This window comes from Cricetulus griseus, chromosome 2, assembly GCF_003668045.3.
Source record: "Cricetulus griseus strain 17A/GY chromosome 2, alternate assembly CriGri-PICRH-1.0, whole genome shotgun sequence".
NCBI lineage: Eukaryota > Metazoa > Chordata > Mammalia > Rodentia > Cricetidae > Cricetulus > Cricetulus griseus.
The window spans coordinates 461,537,902-461,560,474 of record NC_048595.1 but is presented as its reverse complement, the minus strand read 5'-3'; the positions used below and the strand labels follow the sequence as shown (position 1 = coordinate 461,560,474).

The window sequence follows — 22,573 nt, the reverse complement described above, 5'->3', positions numbered from 1 at the left end:
TTCCTCACTGAAACCCATGTTCCTGGGGTCTGGATCAGTACCATGTGGTATCCCAGCTATCAGTCGGGGACCAAGAGCTCCCTGATGTTCAGGTCAGCTGTTTCTGTGGGTTTCACCAGCCTGGTCTGGATCCCTTTGCTCATTATTCATCCTTCTCTGCCACTGGATTCCAGTTCAGTTCAGTGAGTAGCTGTGGGTGTCTGCTGACCATGAATAAATTTAATAAGATGCTTTTTATTTCTGGCACCTTGAATGATTGGGGCCAGGTCTGCATCTGATAGTGCTACCAAGATACAGCATTTAGCCCAGGCCTTATTAAAGGTGCAAAACCCACAAGATTACATGTATTTTGCCTAAATGTAGGCAGAGTCTAATTTTTAACATATGTCTTGCAATTGTCCTAGTCATCTTTTTGAGCAGAGTAAGCAAGTTTGATTAGAAAAGCAAAAATAGCAGTTAGTCTTATGACCTATTATCTTGCTAGAACAGCAGATTTTATAGGATCAGTCAGTTTAAGAATCTTCACCGTCTGGTTAAAAAAAAAGAAAAAAAAAGCAGAGTGGGCTGACTGGGCACAGACTGTATAAGCTAGGGGTATACATGCTAGAGGCATTTTTTGTTATATATACACACATCATTTTTTGTTTGTTTTTTTCCCAAGACAGGGTCTCTCTTTGTAACAGCTCTGGCTTTCCTGGAGTAGCTCTGTAGACCAGGCTGACCTCAAACTCACAGAGATCCATTCACCTGCCTCTGCCTCCCAAATGCTGGGATTAAAGATGTTCACCACACTGCCCGGCCATCAGAAGGTTTTAAATCACATTTTTAAGGTTTTGTTTGTTGGGGTTGGAGGTGGTATGGGGACATGTCTCACAATTTAGCCCTAGCTGGCCTGGAGCTTAGCATGTACCTTAGGCTAGCCTTAAATATGTGGCACAACTCCAGCTTCATCTTCCTGCATGCTGGGATTACAAGTTGGAGATCCCAGGCCTAGCTAAGATAGTTACAAAAGTGTGAAGAAATATATTTGTCCCCATTAATTTCAGTGGGGTGTGAATTCCCTAAAATGCTTAGACTGAGAGCAGATGGGATGTTAAAGCATTTCAGGACAAATGAGTGAAGCCTGGTTGTTGCTTTATCAGATCCCTCACAGGATGTAGAACCAGTTTTATTCTGATTTATGAAAAGTGTTAAAATGAGGAATTATTACAAAAATTTATGAAACATTGCTTGTTTTCAAATTATATGTTAATATCTAGCACTTGACAGAGATTGATCATCTTCCTAGGCTTTGGGTTAGGTTCATTTGCTTTATAACTAAATAAAAAAAAAAGTTGATGTTGACCATCAACCATGATGACAGCTGATTCCTAAGGTGAGTATGGCCCGCAGCTAGACTTGATTTTTCTTCTATTTTTATAAAATTCCAGAATTTTAACCATTTCCACTTCAGAAAAAAAATGTTAGGGTTGAACACATAAATCTTGAGCAACAAGGAGTTTCTTCCAGACTTCTCCATCTGGGTATTGGTGTTTCTTTACAGATTCCTCCTTCATTTCTGTTGAGTAGCCTGCATCCTAGCAAAGACAACAGATTGGGACATGTTAACAGTGGCTTCTGCTGCTTCTATAAATGCTTCTAAATCTAATCCAGAGATAATTCAGTACTTAAGAAATTAAGTTTAGGGGTTGGAGAGATGATTTAGCAATTGAGAATGCTTGCTGCTTTTCCAAAAGCCTGGTGTGGCTCCCAGCACCTATCTCAGGCAACTCACAACCTCCTGTAATTCCAGTTCCAGGGAATTGCCTCCTTTGGCCTCCCAGGGTGCCTACACTCATGTGCACATACATGTAATTAAAAATAAAGTTTTAAAATGAAAGGGCTTTTTAAAAAGACAGAGAGGGTCACACTTACTGGTTACTTACCTGAATTGTTAATGAAACTAAAATGTTGGTACCTTAAATCTGTTGGTGAAAATGAGCTGTAATCTGGACAAAATTAGGGTAAATGGGCCAGGTCACAAAACTGTAGTCAAAACCTTTTAGGTCACTAAGGTGCATATGGTGCTGGCCTTGGGCATAAGGAATGTGTTTTGAGGGCTCAGCAACTTCAGAAATATTACTATAGCTTTATGTCTTAGAATTTCTATAAAAAAAATCATCAAAAAGCACCCTGGGGCTGGGTGTTGTGGTACACACCTTTAATCCCAGCACTCAGGAGGCAGAGGCAGGCAGATCTCTGTGAGTTCGAGGCCAGCCTGGTCTCCAGAGCAAGGCCAGGATAGGCTCCAAAGCTACACAGAGAAACCCTGTCTCGAAAAACCAAAAAAAAAAAAACACCCTGGGAACAAAATGATTTATTTCAGCTTATATCTCTCAGGTCACACTCCATCACCAGGGGAAATCAGGACAGGAACTCAAGAGGGCAGGAACTAAAGCAGAAACCACTGAGGAGTGCTACTTAGTGCCTTGTTCCTCATGGCTTGCCAGTCTACCTTATATCATCTAGTACTTACCTGTCCAGGGTAAGGTAAGCTGGGCTTACCCATATCACAGTCTTGCCCTCAGGCTGGTCTTGATAACTTCTCAATTGAGGTTCCCTCTTCAAAAATGATTCTAGCTGTGTCACCGTGACAAAACTAGCTGCACACTTAAGGATTTGATACTCATTACTAGAAAGACATTTGTTTCTAGATACCGAAAGTCATTTTTTTATTTTTTTGCTTTGTTTTTCAAGACAGGGTTTCTCTGTAGCTTTGGAGCCTGTTCTGGAACTCTGTAGACCAGGCTGGCCTAGAGCTCACAGAGATCCACCTGCCTCTGCCTCCTGAGTGCTGGGAATAAAGGTGTGCACCTGGTCTACAAAGCTGCACAGAGAAACCTGTCTCAAAAAACAAAGCAAACAAAAAAAGGTGTGTGCCACCACTGCCTAGAGAAAATCAATTTTTAAAAAGTCAAAAGCTATGGTCCCCTGGAGAAGGTGAGAGGTTCAAGATCTGCTGAGCAAAGTGGGAGCACGGGAAGAGGGGGGAGGGAGCTAGGAGAATGAGATGGGGAGAAGAAGAGGGATGCTGAGGACATGAGGGAGCAGAAAGTTTGAGTCAGGGGAAGACATTTTTTGTCTACAGAGAAATCAGGCACTAGGGAAATGTCTGGAGATCTACAAAGATGACACCAGCTAACTATCTCAGCAACGGAGGAGAGACTAACATAAATGCCCTCCCCTGATAATGAGATTGATGACTGACTTATATGCCTTCATCCAGGAGCTGGTGGAAGTAGAAGCAGACACCCATAACTAATCACCGATCTGAACTGGAACCCAGATGCAGAGAAGGACCAGTGAAGAGCACAGAGGTCCAGACCAGGCTGGTGAAACACACAGAAACAGCTGACCTGAACATCAGGGAACTCTTGCTCCCCAGTCTGATAGCTGGAATACCAGCATGGGACTGATCCAGACCCCAGGAACATGGGTTTCTGTGAGGAAACCTCAGAAATCTATGGGACCTCCTGTAGAAGCCCAGTATTTATCCCTAGCATTGGTGTAGACTTTGGGAGCCCATTCCACATAGAGGAATACTCCCTGAGCCAAGCTACACAGGGGTGGGCCTAGGCCCTATCCCAGAGGATACAAAAGACTCTGATGACACCCTATGGAAGGCCTCACCATCCAGGGGGAGCAGAAAAGATATGTGACAGATAAGGTTTTAGTTAGTGGGGGGTAGGGGAGGACAGGTGGGAGAAGGGAACTGGGATTGTCATGTAAAACAATCCTGTTACTAATTCAAATAAAAAATTTGGAAAAAAAAAGTTAAAAGCTTGGTGGTTTCTGTTTAGGGGCACAATGACTGCTGGCAGAATGTCTGCAACATGTCCGAGGTCTCAACTTACCTTGGGAGGCAGATAGGAAGCATGCTTGATTACCACAGGATACTTAAAATGTTCATGCAGGTGGTCAACATACTCACACATCCTAGGAAATTGGAGCATTAGTGCCTGAAGTTAGATAAGTCATGAGCTAGCAACTGTGACAGCAGACATCACATTTAAGATATCCTTAAATCGTGAGTTGAGAAGATGGCTTGGTGGGTAAAAGTATTTGCTTTGCAAGCATGAAGATCAGGATTTGATCTCAGGAAACCACATAAAGCTGGAGATGGTAGGGCATATACAGTGAGATGGGAGGTGGAGGTGGGCCAGCTAGCTGGTATACATAGTGGGAAGCAACAAAGATGCCCTGTTTCAGACAAGGTTGGTAAATGAAGACTAACATCTGAGGTTGTCCTCTGACCACAACTATGCCTGCATGCAACATTCTCTCTGTCTCTGTCATCTCTCTGTCTCTGTCATAGCTAGCTCTCTCCCTGTCTCTCTCCCCCCACCTCTCTCTCTCTCTCTTACACACACACACACACACACACACACACACACACACAATCTTTTTTGCAATGGAACCTGGGGTTGTAGATCCACATTCACTAGGCCCCTCTTTCCCAAAGAAAGCAGTAAAGATTGGTGAGAGTCACTCTTACAAGCCCAGGCACTCAGAAGAAAGAGGTAAGACCCAGGCAAACTGCATAGAAGAAACAAAGACCAGACATTGAATTCCTGGCCCCCACACACCACTGGGCCACAAGAGGAGATAGAGAGAACCCACCCGCACCCACTAAAAGGATATGGGGAGAAGACAGAATAAGATTTCACTCAACAACACAAAGACCAACATGACACCACCAGAACCTAGGGACTCCACTCCGGCAAGAGCTGAAAAGCCCAACACAGAGCATGAAGATGAGATGGACCTCAAAAATTATCTCAGCAAGTTGATAGAGACCTTTAAAGAGGAAACAAGAAAATCCCTTAAAGAAATAGAAGAGAAAGCAAACAAAAAATTAAATGAATTGGAGGAAAAGACAAACCAAAAAATTCAAGAAATAAATAAATCTCTTAAAGAATCTAAAGAAAGCCAAGAAAAAACATCCAAGCAAGTGAAGGAAGCTCTTGAAATAGTTCAAAACATGAAAGCTGAAATACACACAATAAAGAAAACACAGAATGAGACCATGTTGGAAATGGAAAGGTTGGATAAACGATCAGGAACTAAAGATGTAAGTGTATCCAACAGGATTCAAGAGATGGAAGAGAGAATCTCAGCCACTGAAGACTCGCTAGAGGATATACATTCATCCACCAAAGAGAACCTCAAGTCCAACAAAACCCTAACACAAAATATCCAGGAAATATGGGACACCGTAAAAAGGCCAAACCTAAGAATAATAGGTGTAGAAGAAGGTGAAGAAATACTGCTCAAAGGTACAGAAAACATATTCAACAAAATCATAGAAGAAAACTTCCCCAACCTACAGAAGGATATGCCTATGAAAGTACAAGAAGCTTACAGGACACCAAACAGACTGGACCACAAAAAGAAGTCGCCCCGACACATAATAATCAAAACACCAAATCTACAGAATAAAGAGAAAATATTAAGAGCAGCAAAGGAAAAAGGCAAACCAATCAGAATCACACCCGACTTCTCAATGGAAACTCTGAAAGCCAGAAGGTCTTGGATAGATACCCTACAAGCACTAAGGGAGCATGGATGTCAACCCAGACTACTGTACCCAGCAAAACTTTCAATCACTATAGATGGAGAAAACAAGATATTCCACGACAAAAACAGATTTAAACAATACATATCAACAAATCCAGCACTACAGAAGGCTCTGGAAGGAAAACTCCAACCCAACGAACATAACTACACTCACAAAAACACTGGCAGTAGTTAATCGAATTTCACCAAACACAAAAAGAAACAGAAGGGCAAAATCCACACGCAATGATACCACCAACAATAAATCCAAAACTAAGAAGAACCAATGAACAATGGACGTTAATATCCCTGAATGTCAATGGTCTTAACTTACCCATAAAAAGATATAGGCTAACAGAATGGATACGAAGACAGAATCCATCCTTCTGCTGTTTACAAGAAACACACCTCAAATTCAAAGACAGGCGATACCTCAGAGTAAAAGGATGGGAAAAGATTTTCCAATCAAATGGGCTCAAGAAACAAGCTGGGGTAGCAATACTAATATCTAACAAATTAGACTTTAAACTGAAAGCAATCAAAAGAGATAAAGAAGGGCATTTCATACTCATCACAGGAAAAGTCCATCAAGATGAAGTCTCAATCCTGAACATCTATGCCCCTAATACAAAAGCATCCACTTTTGTAAAAGAAACATTACTAAAGCTCAAACCACACATAAAACCACACACACTTATAGTAGGAGACTTCAACACCCCCCTTATACCACTGGACAGAACTACTAGACAGAAACTTAACAAAGAAACAAAGGATCTGAAAGAAGTTATGACACAACTGGGTTTAACAGATATCTATAGAACATTCCATCCAAACACAAAAGAATATACCTTCTTCTCAGCGCCACATGGAACCTTCTCAAAAATTGACCACATAGTTGGCAGCAAAGCAAACCTCCACAGGTACAAAAGTATTGAAATAACCCCCTGTATCTTATCAGACCACCATGCATTAAAGCTAGAATTCAACAGCAATACGAATTGCAGAAAACCTACATTTACGTGGAAAATGAATAACTCCCAATTGCACCATTCCTGGGTTGAGGAAGAAATAAAAAAAGAAATCAAAGACTTTCTAGAATTTAATGAGAATGTAGACACAACATACCCGAACTTATGGGACACCCTGAAAGCAGTGCTAAGAGGGAAGTTCATAGCACTAAGTGCTCACATGAAGAAACTGGAGGAAAGTCACATTAGAGAATTGACAGAACAACTGAAAGCTTTAGAGCAAGAGGAAGCAAACACACCAAGGAGGAGTAGACGCCAGGAAATAATCAACCTGAGAGCCGAAATCAACAAAGTAGAAACTAGGAAAACAGTACAAAGAATCAATGAAACAAAGAGTTGGTTCTTTGAGAAGATCAACAAGATAGACAAGCCTCTAGCCAAACTAACCAAAAGGCAGAGAGAGAGCATGCTAATTAACAAAATCAGAAATGAAAAGGGAGACATAACAACGGACACTGAGGAAATCCAGAGAATCTTTAGGTCATACTTTGAAAACCTGTATTCCACAAAATTGGAAAACCTAAAGGAAATGGACAACTTTCTGGATAAATATCACTTACCAAAATTAAATCAAGATCAGATAAACAGTTTAAATCGAACTATAACCCCTAATGAGATAGAAGCAGTAATCAAAAGCCTCCCAACCAAAAAAAGCCCAGGGCCAGATGGCTTCACTGCAGAATTCTACCAGAAATTCAAACAAGAGCTAATTCCAGTACTCCTCAAACTGTTCCACACAATAGAAGCAGATGGGATATTGCCAAACTCTTTCTATGAGGCTACAATCACTTTGATACCCAAGCCTCACAAAGATATGACTAAGAAAGAGAACTACAGACCGATATCCCTCATGAACATCGATGCTAAAATACTCAATAAAATATTGGCCAACCGAATACAAGAACATATCAGAAAAATCATCCACCATGATCAAGTAGGCTTTATCCCAGGGATGCAAGGATGGTTCAACATACGAAAATCCATCAATGTAATCCACTATATAAACAAACTGAAAAAGAAAAACCACATGATCATCTCACTAGATGCTGAAAAAGCCTTTGACAAAATCCAACATCCCTTCATGATAAAGATCTTGGAGAGAACAGGAATAACAGGAACATATCTAAACATGATCAAGGCAATATATACCAAACCAATAGCCAACATCAAAGTAAATGGAGAGAAACTCAAAGCGTTTCCTCTAAAATCAGGAACAAGACAAGGCTGTCCACTCTCTCCATATCTCTTCAATATTGTACTTGAAGTTCTGGCTATAGCAATAAGACAAGAAAAGGGGATCAAAGGGATACAAATTGGAAAGGATGAAGTAAAACTTTCACTATTTGCAGACGACATGATAGTCTACATTAGTGACCCGAAAAACTCTACCAGGGAACTCCTACGGCTGATAAACACCTTCAGCAAGTAGCAGGATACAAAATTAACTCAAAAAAATCAGTAGCCCTACTATATACAGATGATAAATCCAATGAGAAAGAAATCAGGGAAACATCACCTTTCACAATATCCACAAGCAACATAAAATATCTTGGGGTAACACTAACCAAAAAAGTAAAAGATCTGTACAATAAGAACTTTGAGACTTTAAAAAAAGAAATTAAAGAAGATACCAGAAAATGGAAAGATCTCCCATGCTCATGGATAGGTAGAATTAACATAGTAAAAATGGCAATCCTGCCAAAAGCAATCTACAGATTCAATGCAATCCCCATCAAAATCCCAACACAGTTTTTCACAGACATTGAAAGAACAATACTCAACTTTATATGGAAAAATAAAAAGCCCAGGATAGCCAAAACAACTCTTTACAATAAAGGATCTTCTGGAGGCATCACCATCCCCGACTTCAAGCTCTACTATAGAGCCATAGTTCTGAAAACAGCTTGGTATTGGCACAAAAATAGACTGATAGACCAATGGAATCGAATTGAAAACCCTGATATCGACCCACGCACCTATGGATACCTTATTTTTGACAAAGGTGCTAAATCTATACAATGGAAAAAAGACAGCATCTTCAACAAATGGTGCTGGTACAATTGGATTCGGACATGCAGAAAATTACAGATAGATCCATACCTGTCACCATGCACAAAACTTAAGTGCAAATGGATCAAAGATCTCAGCATAAATCCAGTCACACTGAATCTTCTAGAAGAGAAAGTGGGAACTACCCTTGAACAAATTGGCACAGGAGACCACTTCCTGAACATTACGCCAGAAGCACAGACATTGAGGTCTGCAATTAATAAATGGGACCTCCTGAAACTGAGAAGCTTCTGCAAGGCAAAGGAAACAGTCAGTAGGATAAAACGACCACCCACAGAATGGGAAAAGATCTTCACCGATCCCACATCTGACAGAGGACTGATTTCCAAAATATATAAGGAGCTCAAGAAGCTAGCCACCAAAACACCAAACAACGAAATTAAAAAGTGGGGTGCAGAACTAAATAGGGAATTCTCAACAGAGGAATCTGAAATGGCTGAAAGACACTTAAAAAAGTGCTCAAAATCATTGGCCATCAGAGAAATGCAACTCAAAACAACTCTGAGATACCATCTCATGCCTGTCAGAATGGCTAAAATAAAAAACACCAATGACAATCTATGCTGGAGAGGATGTGGAGAAAAAGGAACACTCCTCCATTGCTGGTGGGAGTGCGATCTTGTAAGACCACTCTGGAAATCAGTATGGCAGTTGCTCAGAAAAATGGGAATCAGTGTACCTCAAGATCCAGCCATTCCTCTCTTGGGTATATACCCAAATAGGGCATGTACTTACAACAAGGACATATGTTCAACCATGTTCATAGCAGCATTGTTTGTAATAGCCAGAACCTGGAAACAACCTAGATGCCCCTCTATTGAAGAATGGATTGAGAAAATGTGGTACATTTATACAATGGAGTACTACTCAGCAGAAAAAAGCAATGGAATCTTGAAATTCGCAGGCAAATGGATGGAACTAGAGGAAACCATCCTGAGTGAGGTAACCCAGTCACAAAAAGACAAGCAAGGTATGTACTCACTGATATATGAATTTTAGACATAGAACAAAAGACTACCAGTATATAATGCTCTTCACCAAAGAAACTAGGAAACATGAAGGACTCTAAGGGTTAAATGGTCCCCAGGAATGGAAGTGGCATGAACTCCCGAACTAATTGGGGGCATGAGGGTGGGGGGGGAAGGAGCTGCTACAATAAGAGCAAGAGAAGAGGAGAAGAGGAGAGGAAATGGAGGGGCAGAAACATTGAGTTGGGGGAAGAATAGAGGAAAGAGAGCAAGATGAGAGATACGATATCAGAGGGAGCCACTGTAGGCCCGAGAAGGGATCAGGAACCAGGGAGATCTCCAGAGACCTACAAGGATGACACGATCTGACAATCCAGGCAATGGTGGAGAGGATAACCTAAAAACCCTCCCCCTAAAATGAGATTGATGACTTCTCTTTATGCCATCCTAGAGCCCTCACCCAGTGGCTGATGGAAACAGAGACAGACATCCACAGATATACAATGAGCCGAAATCGGGAATTTAGTTGAAGAGAGGGAGGAATGAAGAACGAAGGGGTCTGTACTAGGATGGAGAAACCCACAGGAACTGTTGGCCTGAACAAGGGAGAGCACATCGACCCCAGATGCTGTCCAGGAGGCCTGTACAAGACTGATCCAGACCCCAGAACATGGATGTCAATAAGGAGGCCTCTGCACTCCAGGGAGCCTCTGGTAGTGGATTAGTATTTTTCCCTGGTGCAAGAAGGGACTTTGAGAGCCCATCCCATATGAAGGGTTACACTCTGGCCCTGGACACATGGGGAAGGGCCCAGGATCAGCATAGGAAGACTTGGTGGACTTTGCTGAGCTCCCGTTGAGGGCCCTACCCTGCCTGGGGAGTAGTGGGTGGATGGGGTTGGGGGGTGGGCTGGGGGTGGGGGAGAAAGTTTGGGGGTGAGGGGAGGGAGAGGGAGAAGGGACTTGAAATAAGCTTGTTCCCTAACTAGAACTAATAAAATAAAATAAAATTAAAAAAAAAAAAGAAAAGCTCATGGTTCCTGTCTTCTCTGTAAGAAACAGGGTGCAGATAAAGATCCAGCTACACGGGAGAGACAGTTGAGTCTCAAAAAATGCAGAGAGAATAATAAATATGGGGGCTTAAGATGTCAACACCTGGTGTTGGTATCTGGTGGCAGTTTTATATAGGCAGTTCTGAATTGCAAATCCTGTATGAAGCATCACACTGCTTTGAGGTGTTTCACACTAGGGATACTGCACTGAAGTGCTTAGGTGACTCTTTCATCCCCTAGGACCTGAGGGACTCTCATAAAGACAAGAACTGAAATGAGAAAATGAATGTAAAACAACTTAGGAAGGATGCTTTCAAACTATCATCAGTCTGGATGGTATTAAGAAAAGAATAATGACCTACCCTTCATTGTCAAGATTCCTGCGACATTAGGTATGAACAGCTCTAGGGTAAGTAGGTCCTAGTTTCCTCCCCTTAAACTGAGTGTTCTTTCAAGAATAAACTAGTTTAGGCAGATTTAAAAGGAAGTATTGTTTACTTAATAGACAGCTAAATAAACCATTTCAATTCTAACTGGACATCCCCCACCCCGCCCCGGCCTCCATGTGCCTTGGCATCCATTTCTTTCTCACAGTCCTGAATTTGGTGTTTGCCTTTCCCATGTAGGTTCTCACATTTGATCTCACAATTTAACTTTAGTGAGGTTTCTGTAATATGCTTAGCTTTAGCAGACAAAGTATAACAAGCAAATCCATATAAGTGCAAATGACTGGAAGGAGACTCCTCTAACTTAAAATCCTATTGGGGCTAGAGAGACGGTTTAGCTGTGAAGAGCACTGGCTGCTCTTCTAGAGGGCCCAGGTTTAATTCCTGGAACTCACATGGCAGCTCATGACTATCTGTAATTACAGGTCCAAGGGGCCCAGTGCCCTTTTCTGACCTCCTTGGGCACTGCATACATGTGCACAGGCATACATGCAGCCTAAGCACCCATATTCATAAAATAAAAGTAAATGGAAAAAATTAAAACAAAAAAGTGAACAATATCAATCTGGAAGTGGTATTTTAAACATATTCTAGATGTTTGTAACTGTGTACAGGGTTCAGAGTATCTCTGCCCTGAAAAAATTTTCAAAGAGCTGTTTGATCAAGGGATATTACCTCAGTAAGAGAGGCGTTAATGCCATGTTACTGACCTGTTTTGAAGACTGGCAGAGACTGATATGTAGTCAAATATAATCAAGTGCTGTACCAGTTCACAAAGTCCAACTCCACCAGCATGGGGGCAAACAGGGACTAGAAGGAAGGTATTTCAATTTAATGCAAAAGAAAGCAGAGAAGAGGGAGAGTGAGTCCATGGGTTTTGTTAGTGTCTACAGACAATTCAATATATTTTTTTAAATATTTAAGGATGAAATACTAGGAGGGAAATCAGCCAAGACTCACTGATAAGGGATAAATAAGATTTAGAGAAAAGGCAAACTACAGACCTATGAGTTGCAAAGGACAGCAAAGGGAGCATGGCCTTTGGTGGGAGCAGAGTGGAGATGTGGCCCACAACCTCCACATTACCCTTACTTCCAAACTTTTTCGCCATCAGTAATACTGAGAGATTTTCATTGACACTGCCTAGTCTGCAGCTGTCAATCTGGAGAAACTGCAGGGCATTTGCTTGTAGGAGTTGCTTAAATATCACTCTATTGTGGCACTGGAAATAGAATTAAATATTTCAATATAATACCAACAGAAGAATCAGCCTTCGTTCTCACGATCCCTAAGCTTGGCACTACCATGATTCCACACCAGCTGTTACTCATTACTAGTCTTCAGGAAGCCTGGACTATATTTCTTTCTTCAGCTCTCCATTTGTAAAGGGATTACTGTTGTATCCCCTAGAAAGTGGGAAACTGAATGAAGCACCAGGATGGAATACAGTGACAGCTACAAACAGATGGCACAATGACAAAATGGCAGAGTGTCAGGGTGGTATTGTTCATTTTGGGGGAGACTGAAAACCTGTTCCTTACTCTGTTCTGCCTTTGGGCTGACTGCAGCAGGTGTAGGCAGGACTAGTGCTTAGTTTATCAGCACAAGAAGAGAACAGCGTCTATTTGGATGCTGATGTTCTTAAAGTCACTGTATGCCCTGACAATGTTATCCTTTATCCTTGTTAATTCTGAGTAATTGTTTAGAGAGAGAGAAAAAAAAAAGAACACTGACCTGAGTCCATGAATTATGGAAAAATTTACAAAACATTGTATTCTAATGAACCACTAATTTTTATGATGATAAAAATTTCCCAACTTATAATGCAACATGACTGTGTCCTCTGTACAAGTAGTCAGTGAGGTAATACCAAGGACATATCACTCACCTGTTCTCCTGTGGCAACGCCAATTCCTAATGGGGCCAATGCCTGCAAAATAAGGCAGCCTTGTGTTATTTTCCAATGTTTGAACTGCAACTATGAATGTTTAAAAATATTTTTAGAGCTGAAGGAAACATCCCTGCTGTTGAACCATATGAAGTTTAAAGCTTGGCAGAAGTATGTCCACAGCAGTGTGTGTGTGTGGAGGAGAGCTGTGTACCCACAGGGCATAAAAAACAGGGCTGCTCACATATAGCCACTGCTCCCTTCCTGGATGTGGATCTGCAGAGTTCCTTCTGCAGTACTACGTGCTCCAGGGCCTGAGGAGAGGACAGGGCCACTAAGTAATGTGTTCTTGTGGAGCCATGGGTCTCTGGCCTCTGCTTTTCATGGATCACTGCTTGATTTATTTTCTTATTATATCCCTAATAACCATGTGGAGTGATGACTTTAAACTCTCTTGCTCATGAATTCCCAAACCCTCCCATCCAGCTCTGTGGTGGCCTGCCTTTATAGAGAACACTAAGACCACTGTTTACCTGGTAGACCCCTCTGTCATTTAATAAAGTGCTGAGGTGTTCACTTGGATATGGCATTGCACTCTCTATTCCTCTTGCCTGGCCCTGAACAGTTTCTTCACCTACCACCTGGGCTACAGGCTATTTCCCAACTCCACAGATCCCTTCCCCAGGCATCTTGGCATAAATGATTCTTAGCATAAATGATTTCTCTGTGAGAAAAAGGAGCTCTCAGTGTCCCTAATTTGCAGATGAAGAAACAGGCATTCAGGTATGAACTCTCCCCAGACCACAAAGATGGAAAGTATAGAGTAGGATTTGAGTTTTAGATGATTCTATAGTTGGAGGAGACATCTGAATCATTAGATGTCTGTTTCAGTAGCAGAAACAGCCTTTAATTAAAAGCCAGTTGTTCCAAACATCACTACTTTTGTGCTGTGTCTAACTGGATGTGTTGACTCGAACAAGACATCCAAGAACCATATACATCTGGTTTCCTCATTGTAGAAGGTCTCAGTTTCAACGTAGTTTCTAAGTTATCTTCTCATGCTCATAATTCCCACTTCTTGAATTTGAGAATTGTCTGTCACTATGTCATTCTCTCCTTTAAGAGCCCACAGTGATTCCTTCTGATCAGCTGCATCCTCCAAACAATGAATTCCATCATCTGGCTCCCAGCACTGGCTTCTGATACTTCCTGGTAGGCAGCATTCCCTTGGTATCTCTTCTGGTCTCTATCTGGATCTGCCATTTAGAAAGCTGCCCTGCCTCATCTCATTTATTCCATTCTTAGGGCCTCCTGAGGGAACAGCCTCCACTGTTCAAGGAAAATCTTGGTGAGTCTGTTGTGGATTATTATTTTAACTGGGCAAAGATGTGTTACATTTGTTTATGCTGCAGAATATTACTTTGTGTAAGGATGTGTTACTTCTGTTTATGCTGCATTTGTTTAATTATGTAAAGATGCGTTGCATTTGTTTCACTTTACCTGCCTAAAGCACCTAATTGGTCCAATAAAGAGCTGAACAGCCAATAGCTGAGCAGAGAAAGGATAGGCAGAGCTGGCAGGTAGAGATAATAGGTAGGAGGAAAAATCTAGGCTTAAGAGAGAGGAGAGGCGAGAACAATAGAGAAAGAGAGGGAGATGCCCAGGGCTAGGCAGGCACCTGCCAACCAACCAGATACAAGAAACAGTGAAAGTAATATGAAGGAAAGAAAAGTAAAAAGCCCAGAGGCAAAAGGTAGATAAAGAGAAACAGGTTAATTTAAGTTAAAAAGAGCTAGCCAGAAATGAGCCTAAAGTAGGATGAGATTTCATGGCTAATATGAAGTCTTCATGTCATGATATGGGAGCTGGTTGTTGGCCCAAATGGAAAAGCCTGGTACATCAGTCAAAGCTCAGAAAAGTATCCAAGAACACTCTAAGTGGCAGAGGTGACAACCCGAGTTTAATTCCTGTGATCCACAAGATGGAGAGAATCAACTCCCACAAATTGTCCTCTGACTTACATACATACATAATACATACATAATACATACATACACACACACACACACACACACACACACACACACACACACACACACACACACACACACACACACACAATGAATGAGTAGTTGTAATAACAGCCAAAAAAAAAAAAAACCCTAAGAAGCCAGGCATAGTGGTAAACAACTATAATGTCATCACTATGGAGATAAGTGGGAGGATCAAAAGTTTGAGATCAACCTAGCTATAAAGTGAGGAAACCCTGTTTCTAAACTAAGAGTTTCAATCCCAATCAAAACTCTGATCTTATTCTTCACAGAAATAGAAAAAAAATCCTAAAATCCATATGGAATCACAAAATACCCCAGATAGGGATAACAATCTTAAGTAAAAAGAGCAATGCTGGAGGGATTAACGTTCTATACACCAAGATACACTAGAGCCACAGTAATAGAAAGAATAGTGTTTGGGTGCAAAAATAGACATACAGACCAATGGAACAAACTGAATAGTTGAACATCAGAACTTAAAACTATAACCATGTATTATTCAACGAAGATGTCAAAACATAAAATGGAGAAAAAAACAGCAAAGAGTTCTGGGAAAACTGGATGCTCATATACAGAAGAATGAAGTTAGACCCCTATCTATTACCTTGCATAAAAGTATCTCCAAATAAATTAAAGACCCAAATATTAAACCAGAAAACACTGAAATTGCTAGAAGAAAACATAAGCAGTACCCTACAGGACATAAGTACAAAAAAGAACTTTCTAAATAGGACTCCATTTGCCTGGGAATTGAGACCAACAATTGACAAATGGGACTTCATAAAACTAAAAACTTATGTATAACTAAAGAAACAATCTAGTGAAGAGGCAATCCACATAATGGGAAAAAAGGAAAGAAGGAAGGAAGGAAAGAAGAGAGAAAGGAAGACAAAGAAAGATTCCTCCCCATCAGTTATATTTTGTTTTAAACTTTTTTCTTTTACTCTCTAAATTTATTTTAAAGTTTAATTCATTTAATTAAGTTAATTAATTGTGTGTGTGTCACAGTGGAGATCAGAGGACAACATGTAGGAGTCAGTTTTCCTCTTCTACCATGGGGGTCCTGGTGACTGAACTTAGGTTTTCTGATTTGGTAGCAACAATCTCCTGCTGAGCCATTTCTCTAGCTCCTGTGTACACTTAAAAGATAAAACCACAGAATGAGAAAATATAGATATGCAAAGTGTGTTGGTTTCTATGTCCCACATTAAGTTTAGATGCTTGAATACTTGGTACCCAATTGGTAGCATTATTTGGGTAGGCTTAGGAGGTGTGGCCTTGCTGGAGGAAGTATGTCACTGGGGGCAGGTTTTGGGATTTCAAAGCCACTTGTCTTTTATGGTTTGAGATACAAGCCCTCAGCTTCTGCTCTAGATGCCATGTCAACTGCTTGCTGCCATGCTTCCCTGCCATGATGGACTCTCTATCCCTCTGGAACCATAATTCCAAATAAACCCTTCCTTCCGTTAGTTTCCTTCATCATGGTGTTTTGACACAGCAATAGAAAAGTAACTAAGACACAGACTCATCCCAGAGAGAAAATGTTCCTTAAAGGGCAGAAGTTGAATAGGAGTCAAAGTAATAATATACAATGTACAAGAATACTATAGGCAGATACTGGCCAAACCTGTACCCAGGGGGAGGGACAGGCTTAAAGCTCAAGGTCTGAATACAGAGTTGGGCACTGATGCCGACAAGGAGCAGTGGAAGGAGGTTCACAAGCAGGTGGTTGACAGTGCCTATGAGGTGAACAAACTGAAGGGTTATACATCCTGGGCCATTGGCCTGTCTGTGGCTGACTTGGCCCAGAGCATAATGAAGAATCTTAGGCGGGTGCATCCCATTCTACCATGATTAAGGGTCTCTATGGAATCCAGGATGATGTCTTCCTCAGTGTCTCTTGTGTCCTGGGACAAAATGGAATCTCAGATGTTGTGAAGGTGACTCTAACTTCTGAAGAGGAGGCCCGCTTGAAGAAGAGTGCAGATACGCTCTGGGGGACCCAGAAAGAGTTGCAGTTCTGAAGTCCTCAGATACCCTAATGCTTCACAGTCCAGGCTGCATGGTTTCTATGGAGACCACACACATCTATCTACTCATCTGAGCTGTGGTTAGTGTGGTTGTGTTAAGGTAGCCTGGAGAAATCCTCACTTCCCACAGCTCTACCCTGATGCTAAGTGGTACTTGTGTAGCGGTGAACCGGTTGGTGTGACAGTCCCACTGTCTCCAAAACACACTGCCAATTGTCTGCAGGCTTCAATTAGCCGTGAGCCTGTGTCTATGCTCTGCACCCTTCACCAAACTTGCCTAGGCCAATGAGTTCCCAGTTAGTCACAACCTGGCACCAGTGTGTAAGTCCATCATGCATATCTTGTGCATAACTGTTCTAAAGAATATTATTTTGTGTATTATGTTTCTGTAGTGTACTCTGAAATATTGTATAAGAAATAAGATCTGCATATGGATGATGCAACCAACTACCCAAGTGTCATGCCAATGAAAATACCAAATAAACCTTGAACGGTGAAAAAAAAAAAAAGAAAAAGAAAAAAGAAAACAGTCAGGCAATCTCTTGTTTAGAGACCTGGTCTTTTGAGTCCTCTGGAGAAAATCTATACTTTATGTTTCACTCCTGACAAATAAAATACAGGTGCTACTTAGCTTGATAGAATCCTCAAAAATGCATTGTTAATGGAAAGATCATAAGCAGAAAATATGTTCAACTTACCTAGTCTACCAAATATGAAGGCAGCTTAGAGAGACCCACCTGTTTCTGGAACACTGGAACAGGAGTTAAACATTATAATACTATTAAATCACTACTAATGGTAATGATAAACCTTCATTGTATACATTTCTCTTTGAATCTTTTTATTTTTTCTTCAAATAGGCTAAGCTGTTAGAGGGGAGGCAATCTGACTCCCTATCTGTCAGCATTTAAACACTTTTCTGGTACCCTGGTGAGTCAAACAGCTAGCATTCTGGATGTTGTGGGAAATCATTTTGAAGACACACTAGCAGCTTAATAGGATCACTATAAGCATGGCTGAAAATATATTCCATTCAGTCAGCACCAGCATTAGAAGGAAACATTCTAAGTGAGATACACCTTGATGAAATAGATGATCCTGAAGCCCCCCCCCCTTTTTTTAACCAAAGATAGGAGGGGAACACTTCCCTATGGCCCAGAAGAAGGCTTGTGATTATTGCAAACATAGCTCCTCACTTGCAAGAGGAATTTTTCTATTTTTGTTGCAAACATGGTGTTTAATTTGCATGAGGGACTATGGCATGAGAAATTTAGGATCTGTTATGACCCCTTGAGAACACTAAACAAAACAGTAAATGACTGAGATGGCAGAAGCAGCAGCTTTATTACCTTGGAAATAGCTGCATGTCCCAGGATGTCATCAGGGGATGTGGGCTCCTCAATCCACAATGGCTTGAATTCAGCCAGTTTTGCCATCCACTCCACTGCCTCAGGCACATCCCAACACTGGTTGGCATCCATCATCTGCAAGGACAGACCCCTCAATTCTCTGTAGGGTTGGGGCCCCAGGAAGGAGATGCAATCATTTAATGCAACCTGCTGCTTAGGAAGACTACTCTGGCATTGTTTTCCTGCTAAATTCTATCCCAGAGGCTTCAAAAAAGGATCCAAAGTGCAACCATTGGGATTAGAGATCTGGCTTCAGATATTAGCCATATATACAGTAGGAGATGTGAACTGTTCACAGAACTGTTGTGATGTATACAAGTGCCCTGGGCTGGGTTATGAGATGTGCTCAATGACCTTTGAGTTGGATCCACTGAGCTCTTTATTTTAAGCATATGAGTGTTTTGCTATAACGTGCACCATGTACATTATGTGTCTAGTGCCAGAAGCCAGAAGAGGTCATCAGATCCACTGGAACTGGAGTTGCAGCTGGATATAAGCTGTCATCTGGAACTCGAAGAAACCATTCTGAGTGAGGTAACCCAATCACAAAAAGACAAACATGATATGTACTCACTCATATGTGGATTTTAGACATAGAGTAAAGGATTACTAGCCTACAATCCACACTGCCAGAGAAACTAGCAAACAAGGAGGACCCTAAAAGAGACAAACATTGTCCCCTAGAGAAGGGGAAAGGGTCAGGATCCTCTGAGCTGTCATCTGGGTGCTGGGAACAGAATCTGAGACCTCAGCAAAAATGCTCTTAATCACTGAACCATCTCTCTAGCTCCTTATTTTACTTATGTAGAGTGTGTATGTACGCCCTGGTGTGTATGCATGTATATACACATGTGTGGAAGTCAAAGGACAACTTGTGCGGATCAGGTTTTTCCTTCTACAATGTGGACAGCAGATAACTTTAACTGTTGAGCCATCTCACCAGTTCCCCTTCTGTCACCTTTTGAATCATATGTATAGTCAACATTGAGCTTGTTCAATAGTCCTTTATTGACTATTGCCCACCAGGTGTCTGACTTATTAATAAATAACTACTAATGAAACTCCTGTTCCACTAGGTACTTACTGAGTTTTGTTCCATTTAATTTTTACTATAATCCCACAAGGCAGCTCATACTATCCTGTTTTACAAATAAGAAAATTGACATATAGAGAAACCAGTAAGCTAAGTTGGTGGTAAGTTCAAGTCCAGGCCTTACTTTTTAGGTTCTGGCTTTCTTCTCACTATCATCTTACCTGGAAGCCAGGGTGTACCGAGAAGTTGCAGGCTAAGATATCTTTATTCAAATAATACCAGCCAAGTGCAAGCCAGAGCATGCCCAGAGGCAGGAAGCTAGGGAGGCCAGAGAGAGAACTTCCATGTGTCTGCCGCCTTAAGAACTCCCCAGCGGGGGCTGGAGAGATGGCTCAGAGGTTAAGAGCACTGACTGTTCTTCCAGAGGTCCTGAGTTCAATTCCCAGCAACCATATGGTGGCTCACAACCACCTTGAATGAGATCTGGTGCCCTCTGCTGGCATGCAGGCAGAAGACTGTATACATAATAAATAAGATCTTAAAACAAAACAAAACAACAACAAAAACTCCCCAGCGTCATCCTGAACATCCCCTGACCAAGTTATGCACACCTGTAGCCAGCCCGTAGGAGGCGTGGTTCCGGTGTCCCCCTATACCAGGGGATTGTTATGCAGAGCTTGAAACAGGGCCCACCCCTCTGCCATCAACCTCATTAAACTTGGAGAAGACAGACAAGGACATGAGATTCAATAAATCCTTTAAGTGGTAAGAGCTTCCTCACAGGATACTCTGAGAACCACAGTATGGTAGGCTGAAGATCAATTTTATCATAAATTATTTGGATGTGGATGACTTCATGAAACAAAAGCAGTGCTATTTCATGTATAAATAATGAGACTTCTCATCTTACACCAAGTATTCCAAAATTAATTTTAACACACAAAACAAGCCTTATTTGTTAAAATTTATGAAATCATGATGGCAGCTTTCTTTTTTGTGTAGCTTTTTTTTAGAAAAAATATTTTACGTATAATAAAAACTATGCCATAAAATACATGAAAATGATAAATCCTTATGTTTAATCTCACCTAAAATTTCAACACTTCTTCAAAAAATGGCTGCTGGGAACCTATCAAGCTGCTTAAGGGAGGTTAATGATTGACACACTAGGGTGGTACCAATGGAAGACTGCTGGTTCAGGCTCACTCATAATTAGCAAAAAAGTCTCTTGTACTGATAGGACTTAATTGGCTCTATAGAATTAGAAAACTTAAACTTATCAGATCCCAAAGCTTTTCAAAAGAATTCACCTGTCACAAGACCACCGTAAATTATGAAAATTTCCATGTTCTTAATCTTTGCTTGAAACAAAAGACTTCAGGCTGGGAATGAGTATTAGGTTTCAGTGGTAAAGTGTTTATTTAACATGGACACATCCCTGAGTTAGATCCACAATACCAAAAAAAAAATGCATTAAGCTGCCATGTGTTATTATAGTGTGAGAAGATATTTACCAAAGTCTTCTCTGGTCCAATCATGTCCCTCAGGAGACGGCATCTTCGTATGTCATCTTGCAGATCAGCCCCAACTTTTACTTTAAACCTACAAATTCACTTAGTTTAGGTAGGTCTCTAACTTGGCAAGAACATCCGGATTTTCTGTAGAAGTGACTCTCTGTGAATCATTCACAGACCACATTTTTCTAGTAACCTCTGCTCTTCAGTCAAACTTTAAACAAACCACTTAACAATAATGCTGCAAACTGCATTTCTTTGTTCAGTTTCAGAGCAATGACTCTTAATTATCTGCTGACTCACAGTTAAGGAACCAGAAAGAGAAGTTACATCTCTAATACAGCTCCCCCAAATTTTTCTATGCCAAACAGGTTAGAAGAAACAGGTCCTACTCCAAATGGAAGAGGTGAGTGGGGTTGACACAGCCCAGACATTTGCTAGTTATTTGCACAGTTTTGCCTCCAGTGAGCACAGTTGGAAAAAAAGGCTGCAGGGCTGATCTATTCCTTATGGTTCAGGGTTCCAAGGAGGAAAAGGGACTTGGTCACACAGAGAGGAGAAACAGAGTATTGTCTGTAGTATCCTGTAGAGGTCTCCTTCATGGTACATTTGTTCACTCACAAGGAGCCTACTGACCCCCAATCTGCCTTAATACCCAATTATGTTCTTGAGACATAAGCATCTATAGATTTTCCTTTTGGTTCTGCTGGAGTATGCTTGGGCCAATGTTGGCACTGTTATTGGAGGAGAGAATATCACCCCAAGGGACTGGTATCTAATTTTTCCCTCACAACCATCTGTTTAGTGAACACCAGGGCTATGCTTAGGAGCCACAATAGCTTTAGGTTGCCACAGCAGACACAACCCAGGTCTTCTACTCCGCAAAGTACTACTCTGTCTACAGAGTAGTAGATGCTCACAAAAGCATCACACAGGTAGAGGAGTCACCTTTCCTGGATAATTGTAACTACTAACCACCTTCAAAGGAGACTCTCTTTACATGAAGACCATCACATAAATCACAACTGGGCACAATGCAGAGAACAGACCATTGGGAACCAAACCATAAAGAATAATATATATCAAAGCTCCTGCATCAATGGCTCAGGGAACATCTTGGAAAAAGAGACAGAGATTATAAGAGGAAGAATACCAGAAAGTCTACTGTGAAAGTCTCTTCTAGAAATGACCACCTAAACAAGACCAGAACAATGGCAATATCAACAGACATTTTAATGTGGAGGAAAATGTTGCAGGGTCCCACCCATAGACAAAGAACTACAAACAGCAAATGACTACTAGGAGGAGAATCAGCCCTTCACATTATTCTTATCTGTTGCAGAATGGTGAGCCTTGAAATTATATACATCACTACCAGCAAAACATGAACTCAGCAGAGTTGTAGTTACATATAATAGTGTACACACATACATACATGCACACATAGAATACATGTATGTAACAATTATATACAACGCCTTTAATCC

At 41.2% G+C, this 22,573-nt stretch overlaps 1 protein-coding gene across 2 annotated transcripts in view; it reads right to left on the bottom strand.

Moving 5' to 3' along the window:
* Positions 1–1,056: 1,056 nt before the first annotated feature.
* Enosf1 (enolase superfamily member 1) overlaps positions 1,057–22,573 on the bottom strand; it is a 42,142-nt gene continuing 20,625 nt past the window's right edge. Inside the window, exons 10-16 of one of the 2 annotated variants that reach the window (XM_027398956.2) lie at positions 21,087–21,174; positions 18,480–18,614; positions 13,047–13,088; positions 12,251–12,380; positions 11,869–11,968; positions 3,894–3,975; positions 1,057–1,577 (exon numbers count right to left, since the gene is read on the bottom strand). In XM_027398956.2, coding sequence (XP_027254757.1) covers positions 1,464–1,577; positions 3,894–3,975; positions 11,869–11,968; positions 12,251–12,380; positions 13,047–13,088; positions 18,480–18,614; positions 21,087–21,174 — 691 coding nt within the window. In that variant the 3' untranslated portion in view covers positions 1,057–1,463. The remainder of the gene's footprint in view (positions 1,578–3,893; positions 3,976–11,868; positions 11,969–12,250; positions 12,381–13,046; positions 13,089–18,479; positions 18,615–21,086; positions 21,175–22,573) is intronic. The other variant, XM_035441181.1, reaches the window with a different exon arrangement.